This window comes from Lonchura striata, chromosome 3 (assembly GCF_050655825.1).
Source record: "Lonchura striata isolate lonStrDom1 chromosome 3, ASM5065582v1, whole genome shotgun sequence".
Taxonomy (NCBI): domain Eukaryota; kingdom Metazoa; phylum Chordata; class Aves; order Passeriformes; family Estrildidae; genus Lonchura; species Lonchura striata.
The window spans coordinates 48211902-48221858 of record NC_140705.1 but is presented as its reverse complement, the minus strand read 5'-3'; the positions used below and the strand labels follow the sequence as shown (position 1 = coordinate 48221858).

The following is a 9957-nucleotide window of genomic DNA, read 5'->3' as shown; positions in this document are numbered from 1 at the left end:
CTTCCAGCGGGAAGGCGGCGAGGGGCCCCGCGGCGCCGGGACATCGCGCCATGGTGCTGTGCGACGTGTGCGGCCGGGCGCTACCCTCCGAGGCGGCCGCCGGGCGCCACCCGCGGCGCCCGTCCCTGTGCCGCCGCCAGCCCCGCTGCCCGCTCTGCGCCGCCTCCCTGGGCTGCGACGAGCTCCGGCGGCACGTGGAGACGGCCCACCCGGAGCCGGGCCCGCCGGGCTCCCGCCGCCCCGGGGCACCGGCCGAGTGCCCGTTCTGCGGGGAGGCGGCGGGGCGGGAGCTGGAGGAGCACGTCCGGGCGCGGCACGGGCACCTGCTGGGCGCGCCGGGCACGGGTGAGCGGCGAGGGCGGGAGGGAGCGAGGGAGGGATCTCTCCGCGGGGGTCGGAGGTGGCAACGGAGAACCGGCCGGGGGATAAAGTCGGAACAAGGGCAGTAGTGATGTATTTAGATAGTGTAGTTTAGTCTGGGCGTGATCAGAATTTTATTTTGATTAACTGGCCGAATGCTGGTACTTCAGAAACTTAAAGGTGGCATCTCTGCTAATGGGTAATGCCCTTAGAAGACTAGTATTTGTGGTGTAACAAGCTACGTGTACTGACCAACTAGAGAAATGATGGCTAGGATGCAAAATATGCCACTACAGTCAACCACACTGCATAATATGGGATTAAAATGGTTTTTGTAACAAAAAAAAAACCCAAGAATACACCCACCCCACCCCCAGATCGTAGTATTAACAGCATTTTACTTTCATGTGTGCATATAATGCAGAGCTTGAATAATTTACTTCCCTGTATGCCAGTTTCTGATTTTAAAATAGTTGTATTGTTATTATTATCTGTTTCGGTTTTTTATGTATTTAACAGGTTTCAGAAAACTGTATTTTGTAGTGTTACATTAAATGCTTCTGGTAAATTTAGGTGATTATGCCACCAAGTTTTCCTCCAAGCAATCATAAGCATTTAGCTGGGACAAAAATGCCTTCCAGAAGCTGCTAACTCCGGGTATCAGTTCTTTGTCTTGTGAGCCGATGTTGTGCAGATATATCCTAGGGACTCGAGGAGGACAGTAAAGATGGGGTCAGGCACTTGTGTGTGGTTCCCAGTGACCAAACAACAGGCAGTGGGCACAAGTCACAATAAGAGGAATGCTGTTTAAATGCAAGAGTCCTTCTTTTTACTGCAAAAATGGTTAAACATTAGAATATGTTCTCCTGGGGAGTTTGTGAAGAGTCTATACTTGGAATTATTCAAAAAAATGACTGGGAAAAGCTGTGTGTAACTTAAGCTAATTCATATAACCATTCTACCAGAGACTAGATGATCTCCAGAAATCCTTTTGGACTTTACTTACACTATGTGGTACCCTCAATAATAATCCTAAAACTGCAGAAAGAACATTTATTTGAGGAGATGTGGGAAGACCAGCAAAATGAGAATGACAGCACTTTTTATTCTTTCAGCCCAACAACAGCTGTGTTATTACATGAATGTTAAATTTTTCTGTTAGCAGAACACATCTTATTAATGGTTTGATATTTCAGACTAAGCATTTCCTGATAAAATATTATCATAGCAAATTGTGATCTGTAAGTTAAATGGGGAAAAGCTTAATCAAAAGAAGGAAAATATCTTAAAATTCTCATGTATTTAGATACAAATTTTTAAGTGGTGAAGAGAGTAACAGCTGTTTAGAATTTGGTGCCTTTCACTGGAGAATTTCAGTGGCAACACAAACTTCATTACTGTGTATTTGTTTCAGATTGTGTATCATTTAGGGAATGATTCTATCAACCACAGGAATTGCATTAATCAAGAAACTGCATTTCTTTTTCAGACACAGGAAATGGTGAACAGCTATATGAATGTCCTATGTGTAGCCTTACCTGTACAAACATTCAGATTCTTGAAGAACATGTGGATTTACACTTGGAGGAACATAACTTTTCAGAAGGTATGTGAAAGGGTACAGGCTTTTGCATTTGCAGATATTTGCATGTTGTAGTGTAGAATTTCACATCAAATTTTAAAAAATATTTCTGTATTTAAAAGGTACTTGGACACAGGTATAATGGAGTTAATATAGCTAAGGTCCTATCATTTGCCCAAGTGTTATACTTAATTACCATGCTTGTAAGGAAATCTTTGTCTATGCATGGTTGCTAAGCAAGTGAATGCATGTTAGCCAAAGGAAAAACTTGGAGCAAAAAATGTTTAAAAGACAACAATATTATAGATTTGTTTTTCTAGCTCTGTAGAAGATTTACATAAATGGAGTTTACAGTGGCATGTTCACTGTGATGAGTTGAGAATTTATAGCTTATGAAAACTTCTTTTTTTTTCTCAATTCATTTCTGCAAATACTTTGCCGATTCATTAATCATAGCATTAAAGTATAAAATCTAAATTTTATTTTATAACACAGCTAAGAGAATCTTGGAGATTCTCTATTAATTCTCCGATTGTAAATTTTTGTCACTTCCTTGTGAGACTGCTGGCAATGATTCTAGATGCTAATAAGACTTCTTGCTAACAGTGAAGTGAAACACAGTAAACAAAAACTGTCTTCTTAGTGCTACAGGTATGTGCATTATTTGTCAAGTAATTGGCATATTATCCAGTAACTGCATAAACTTTGTGCAAGTCAAGAGTCTGAGTCTTGGTAGACTGAATGCAGTCAGTCCTGTTCAGCATTCATTGCTAATAGCTCAAAATAATGCGGGGTGCATCTCCTAAGATTAATGCTCAGTTGTGTTTGCGTATGTCTGCTTAGAAAGGAATCTCTAAAAATTAAACAAATGATCCCTCAAAGCGTTACTACCTTCCTGACCAAGTCCCCTCACTTTGAAATGTTGTCCTGGGGTAGGTGGAAACATTAGAGATCTAGAACTGGCTCAGCAACTCCAAACTGAAGAAGATGAACGGCAGAGATCAGAAGAAGAGAAGCGAGAGAGAGAAGAATTCAAAAAGCTGCAGGTACACTCTTGTTTCTAAATGGTAAACTTAAAACCAATTGTTCCTTTTGAAGCTGAATATCTTGGAATTGTAATGTCCTGGAGTGGCCTTACCAGGTCAGACTGTGCAAGCCACAACAGTCTGTGTTGAGTAATGGTGTAGGGATGTGTTGGAAGCAATTCAGTCTCTTGGCAATGCTGATCCTGACAGAGTGCTGGACATGACAACCTTGAGCTACTTGACTTTACAGCCTTGAGTGGTGATGGTTCAGGATGGGGCTAGCTGCTCCCTGAGCTTGCTGTTCTGCTCTCTCAGCACACCCGCTGCTTGTGCTCCAGCCAGCTCTTGTGCTCTGCCTTGCAGTGCAGCCTGGAGCATATTCGTTGCCAGAGTGCCAAAGGCTCTGAGCATCCTGGCTGTCCTTTACTGGAATACCATCACCTGCTCCAGGTCCTGCTTCCCTCTTGTCTCCCATCTCACAGCCCTGGTAACTCACTTCCCACTCACACTACCTCCCTGCCAGACTGCCTCTGTGCTAATGGCTCTGCCAAGAGGGTGCAGAGGGATGTGTCTGCTTTTCCAGGTGTTGCTTTCTTAGTTTCATATTCAGGAATGATGCTTGGCCTTCAGGTCTAAAATAATTGTAATTCTGAAGATTTTATGTGTCAAAATTTTTAAATGTTACCAATAGTGATTTTGAGAAACTGCATGAACAAAAGATGAATTTTAAACATGTGATTTAAATCATGCGCATTCCATTCCTAACAGAGACAGTATGGCTTGGATAATTCTGGTGGCTTCAAGCAGCAATTTCTAAAGAATATGGAAAGAGAAGTTGATAGAGGAAGGATGCAGCCCTTTGAATATCATAAGAGAAAAGCTGAAATGATGGAAAGTTTGGCTTCTGGTATAGATGATGGGAAAACGAAGACATCAGGTAAAGATGCTGAAATTGTACAACTAAAACTGTACTTTTTAGAACTTTGATTGTAGTGACCAAACCAGTCTTTAACAAAACATATAATTCACTGTTTAATATTGGCTATATCCGAGTTCTAAACATTTTTTTTCTAGATCAATCCAAATTGTTATATTCCTAAAGTCCTAAATAAGGAAATTAAATCTTGGTATATTTTTAATCTGCTTTCTAGCTTGCAGGCTGTTATTTTGGGTTTTTTTGGTTTTTTTTTTTTTGGGGGGGGGTTTGTTTTGGTTTTTTTTATTTTTTGCTGTGGAACTTGTAACCAAGTTGTCTGGTTAAGGGCACAAATAGATGTATTCTATGTATCAGAAGATGCAAATGTCTTATAACAAGCTGGTTGCCCTTGACTCTGTGTTTGATTACTGCTTAGTACTCATTGGCTTCTAATCCAGTGCAGCTGTTCAAATTTACAGCAGCTTTTTGTCTTGTGTTTCTGTTAGTTGTTACATTGTGTAAGCTGGTTGCAGGTAAGCACATTGTTTATCTGATTACAAAGCCTAAGAGAAGACTGGGAGGAGTAGACATCTACTTGATACATCTTCTTTTAAATGTTTTATAGTTGGTGCAGAAACAGGGCAGATGAGTCTCTGCGTTCCATTTGAAAGGAACACAGAGACCCTTTCTCCCTTGTCTTTCCAAGACCAGAATTCAAAGGTCCTTGAGCCTATTGCTAGTGGTTCTGGCTTACAAAATATCCACTTGGTTCTTGACAGATAAAATAAAATTTCTTCTGTCAAACAGATTGCATGGAAATAACACATTTTAAGTTTTCATTCTTGGTAATGATTTAGATTTCAGAGAGGTTCTTAGAAAATAGTTTGTGGTGACTATGGAATAATTCTCTTCACAACAGTATGGCTATGAAAGGGCTTTGAGGATTTACATGTATGAATTGGGGAGAGAATTCCCAAGCATATTTTTTCATGTAACAAAGGAGAACTTGGAATATCCTGCAGGAGGATTATTTCAAAATATTTAAAATAATTGTCAAGTTCTGTGCCATTTCTGTAATTTTTTTCCCTCTTAGTTTCCCCAGGAAAAATAAGATAGAGGGAATAGAAGGTTTACATAGTATGCATAAGTATTGCCATGATTTTAAGATGATGTTTTACTAGAGGTGGCAGGGGCACAGGAATGCTTTATTGGTAACGTACTTTTTATGTAACATTGTAATAGTTCCTTTGATTGTCATGGTTTATAATTTAGTCCAAGCTGTTTTATTTAAGATAATCATTGTGTAGCAACAGCGTAAAAATAGATTTAGTTTTGAAGGCTTCATAGTACATAAATTCATCAAAGTAAAAACCACTGAAATTAAATAGGGGCAATATCCACTGCTTTTGTAATTTGGGCTTTAAATGTAATGAAGCTTAAAAATAAATTGTATTAATCTGTATCTGTTCCAAGTTGGGGAAGGAATCTTCTGGTATATTTAGTAGCTCATTTTACAGATAAGCTTCTTATTTTGTCTTCTTTAGGAGTCATTGAAGCATTGTGCAAGTACTATCAGAATGAGAACAAAGATGTGAGACATGTTTGGCTTTCATCGGGAGTAGATCACTTCCACTCATCTTTGGGTGACAGAGGCTGGGGTTGTGGTTACAGGAATTTCCAAATGCTCCTTTCCTCACTGTTGCAAAACAGCTTCTACAATGACTGCCTGAGAGGTATTAAACAAAATGCTGTTTGTTCCTTGGATGACAACCTGCTGACTGATGTTTTGCCTTTTCATTTACACAGCAAGTCTTACAAGGTCAATGATACCTATTAAATGGTGGTTATACCACTGGAACTTAACTGTGGAAGAGTCAGAGCTGAATACTGGCAAGAAATGATGTGGTTGAAGTTTTACCTTTAGTTTTTTTGGTGCATCTTTGTAACATCATCTGCCTGCTATAAAAGAAGCTTAATAGTTTTAATTAATAGACTATTTCAGTCATTGTAACAACAATTCAAAAGCTTTTCTGTTCCAGATACTACACTAACTCCTAGTATCCCAAAGATTCAGTCCATGATTGAAGATGCCTGGAAAGAAGGTTTTGATCCTCATGGGGCATCTCACTTCAACAACAGATTACATGGCTCCAAAGCATGGATAGGAGCATGTGAAATTTATTCACTGTTAACCAGTCTCAGGATAAAGTAAATATTGCTTTTTTGTTCTGGTTGTTATTATTAATTGATTATTTAAATGCTGTACATTTAAAGGTTAGAATTCCCAACTGTGTGATGACAAAGCCACCTTAGTGGCTATAAATTTAACCATATATAAACAAATCTGATTTAATGCAGCATGAAGCTGCATAACTACTTACTGGTACATGTAACTTTTTACAGGAGGTACATAAACTGGGTAACCGCTTAGATCATTGAGACTTGATGCAGAATTATGTCACATATGCATAAATCAAAGCATTTATTAAAAACTTCATTTTTCTGAAAGTTGCTTCTCAAGAAGAATCTGAATTTCAGCTATTTTCTGTGGCTTTTAATTGAATTATCTAGTGTATGTGTATAACATACAAAAAATGTAACAATTTCTGCAAGTTTCACAAGTTCTCATTAGACTGAACAGAGTAGAGTATTTCTTTCTTATGTAATAAATTTTCCAGTTTGTGACAGTATATGTTTCATTGCTTTGTAATTATGTGTCCCCTACTCCTGTATTAAAAAGTAAGGCAGAAGTAAGGACCACTGGGTGCAGGAGGCAGGGACAGAGAGGTGAAAAGAAGCAACCTGCTTGAAATTTTATTGTCGTTTTCATTCTCAATGTTTTGTAGGTGCCAAATCATTGACTTTCACAAACCCACTGGCCCTATGGGTACACACCCTCGCTTGTTTGAGTGGATTTTGCGTTACTATTCTACAGATAATGAAGGTGGTGCAAAGGTGGTGTGTACTTCCAAACCACCTATCTACTTACAACATCAAGGTCAGTGTCACAATATGCTGGTTTCTTGCTATTCTCTATCTCTCTTTATATGTACTGCAGTTCAGAGCAGCATCTTTTTGGTCCTTCTTCATTGAATTGAAGGCATGGTTTTATTTCCTGTGATTTTCCTATTTAGTAAGAGCAACATTAAAGTTTGCATTTGTATTGGAAGGAAGAGCTGAATGTGATTGGGATCGCAACTTTTTGACATCTACTCTTACAATGATCTTCTTAAATTTTGAGTAATGCCTTCCTTGACCTGAAAATCAGTTACAAGGTAGTAAATGGGATTTATGTGATGCTAAACTACTGAAACTCTTGTTTTGATAATAGGTCATAGTCGCACTGTTGTTGGAATAGAGGAGAAGAAGAACAAAAGCTTATGTTTGCTACTGTTTGACCCGGGATGTTCTTCCCAGCAAATGCAGAAACTGCTGAGACAAAACAGTGATGGAACTGGTCTCAGACTACTTCGGAAATTTGTGGGTAGCCTAAAAGAAAAGCAATATCAGATAGTGGCTGTAGATGGGGTACTCTCTTTGGAAGAGAAAGCTGTAAGTATCTCAGAAAACCATTTCTGTCTGTGAAAATTTAGGACCATCTGCATCTCTTCTTTGAATGGATTTGCATATATGCATATATGCATATGCATATATGGTTGAATGGTGAATTTTTTGTGTCTTTTCACTTGATCTTTTTTTCTCCTTTCTGCTTATATAATCCCAGGATATCAAAATCAAAAACATTTTGCATATAAATGGATGCCACCTTGATGCAACTGGCAACTTATAGGTCTTGTATAAATTCTTCAGCTGTTTGCAGATGTAAATTATAATTTTTTAATTTTTCCATTTTCTTATAATGTTTTCTCCTAAATAACTGACTGAGTATGTAAGTTACTTACACTCACAGTGCAAAATTATGTTCAGAGGTTCGAGCTGTTGAAATTTTTATAAATCCTATCCATGTATTTGACTTTGGGGCATTTTACCTTTTTTACGACCTAAGAAGTTTTCAGCAGATTGTCAATGCGATTTTTGTTTCTTTTTTTCTTTCCTACACTAACAAATTGATTCTGAGGACCCATGTTCCAATTCTGTGGTGTCGTACCAGCACTGTCCAGCATGTTCAAGCTTCAAGACACACTTTTATTTAAACTATGAAATAACTGAATCACTTGCTCAGCTATATTTAATGTATATGTTGAAATGAGATCTTAAGTGTTTCCTGGCCCTGAACATGTTAAAAATATCAGTGACCATCCTCTCCTCCTACTGGAAAAAAACCTTAAAATTTGGGACACAGGGTAAAAAAGGTGTTGTTTGGGATTTGGTGAGGGTGGTGGTGTTAATTTGGTTTTGGTTTGCCACTTTTTTCTTCTTTCAAAAATTTGATTTGTATTTAAAAATATCCGTTGTTTAAAATGTTGTCTTAGAAGCTCCCATTTAAATGAGATGGAATGTAATCCCTAACACTTGTTAAGATTACTGAACTGATAATTTGGAAGAAGCTCTTTAAAGTCCTGTTTTTGTTCATTAAAGTATTTTCTTTTCCTCTCTCCCCACCTATTTCTAGGCTCGCTGCCGTGCTTCTCAGGTCTTAACATCAGAGAAGATTCCTTAAAGGATACCTTTGTAACCTGGGACTTGCTAGGTGCAAAACATTAAACTTCTGGACTGTGGACCCTAACTCAATTTTCAGACTTAAATTATGTCTCCATAAATGCTTGGGAGCTCTGGGAAAGCACAACACTGGAGTAAACCTGTAATTTTTGTGTTCAGACAATTCTGGCACCCTGATACAAATGTAACTGAAGTATTGCAGTCCTTGTCTTACTAGAAAATGTATTCTTTTCTTAGTTGCTTAGAATTAGCAACACCTACTGTCTTGTAGCAAATTATGCACTGTTGGTAATCAGCAGTGGATAAAGATACTATGGAGCTACTTCATTGGAGTTCCTGGTCAGGGTTTACATCTGTAAATATGTATATGTTGCCACTGTGACCAGTCCTCTATTCTTCACAGTTCAGTCTGTTGCACCAGGGATTAGTTTATTAGTAAACTTCTTTTCAATTAGCTGGCTTCTCTAGATATATCACTTGAATATGTGTGCTTAAGAAGTGGATCAGTGTTGGCATTGGCTAAGAGGTCTAAGAAAGCAGTGTCCAGAATAAGAGTGTGTGTGCTTTAGATGCTGTGCAAGACAATCCTTTGGGGTAGAGGAAGAAAATATTCCTTTTTTTACCATGAATGAATAAAATTAATATATTTTTTAAAATGCTTATTCCATCTTCACTTCATCCTTTTTTTAAAATTTCTGGGTTTTGTGTGTTTTATAATGTATATGCCAAAAGGACACTGCCTTTTGACTAGTGCCTCTGTTGTGCAGGGTAAATGCCATTTAGGAGACTGGAGCTGTCTGCTGAAACAAATGTCTTGGGTGTTTGAGGCACTTTACTGTATTTAGGACATGTTGCTCTGGTTGAATGTAAGAGCCCTGCCCTTCCAGGAGAGGAGCTGAAGGCTGGGAGGGATGGTGAAGTGTGCTGCAGGTAGCATGGGATGTTTTTGCTTTACCAACTGTATCAGGCATCCACCTACTGTAATTGGAGTTTAGATACATCCCTTTCATTTAGACTGCCTTCTATGCTGACACCTAAATATAAGAGCCTTACCAATAACTGCTTTCTCTCATGTTTCATGTGCTTTGGCAATAAGAACTTGTCATTTTTGGAAGCAGTGAAACATGTAAACATGTACAGATATTACAATCCATAAATCACTGATTTTTCTGAAATACACATAAAATTTTGAAAAGGTTACAAAAAATGCATTCATTCAGTAGGTGTGTAGAAGTGGCCTTTAAGCTCTGAAAGGTTTAAATGCTTAGGACACTAGAGGGGCTCAGACTAGGGAAGAGGGAATTGGGGGACTCTCAGCTCCCATGTTAGCCCTGATCTGTGATGCAGGTGTCAAACAAATGGAAGGAAGGAAAGGAGAGATGCCAATAATGCAGCCATAATCTGGATGCAAAATCCTAGGCTTTGCAGCATGTTTGAGATTTTCCCCACAGTAT

General features: G+C 38.7%; 1 protein-coding gene across 1 annotated transcript; it reads left to right on the top strand.

The window, feature by feature from the left end:
- The first annotated feature begins 3 nt into the window (after positions 1–3).
- Positions 4–9165, top strand: ZUP1 (zinc finger containing ubiquitin peptidase 1). The gene is made up of 9 exons (XM_021555484.4): positions 4–345; positions 1850–1966; positions 2879–2988; positions 3736–3904; positions 5428–5616; positions 5923–6091; positions 6730–6881; positions 7215–7435; positions 8457–9165. The coding sequence occupies exons 1-9, from the start codon at positions 51–53 to the stop codon at positions 8502–8504; spliced, it is 1470 nt and encodes a 489-aa protein (XP_021411159.3). The 5' UTR covers positions 4–50; the 3' UTR covers positions 8505–9165.
- The last annotated feature ends 792 nt before the right edge of the window (positions 9166–9957 follow it).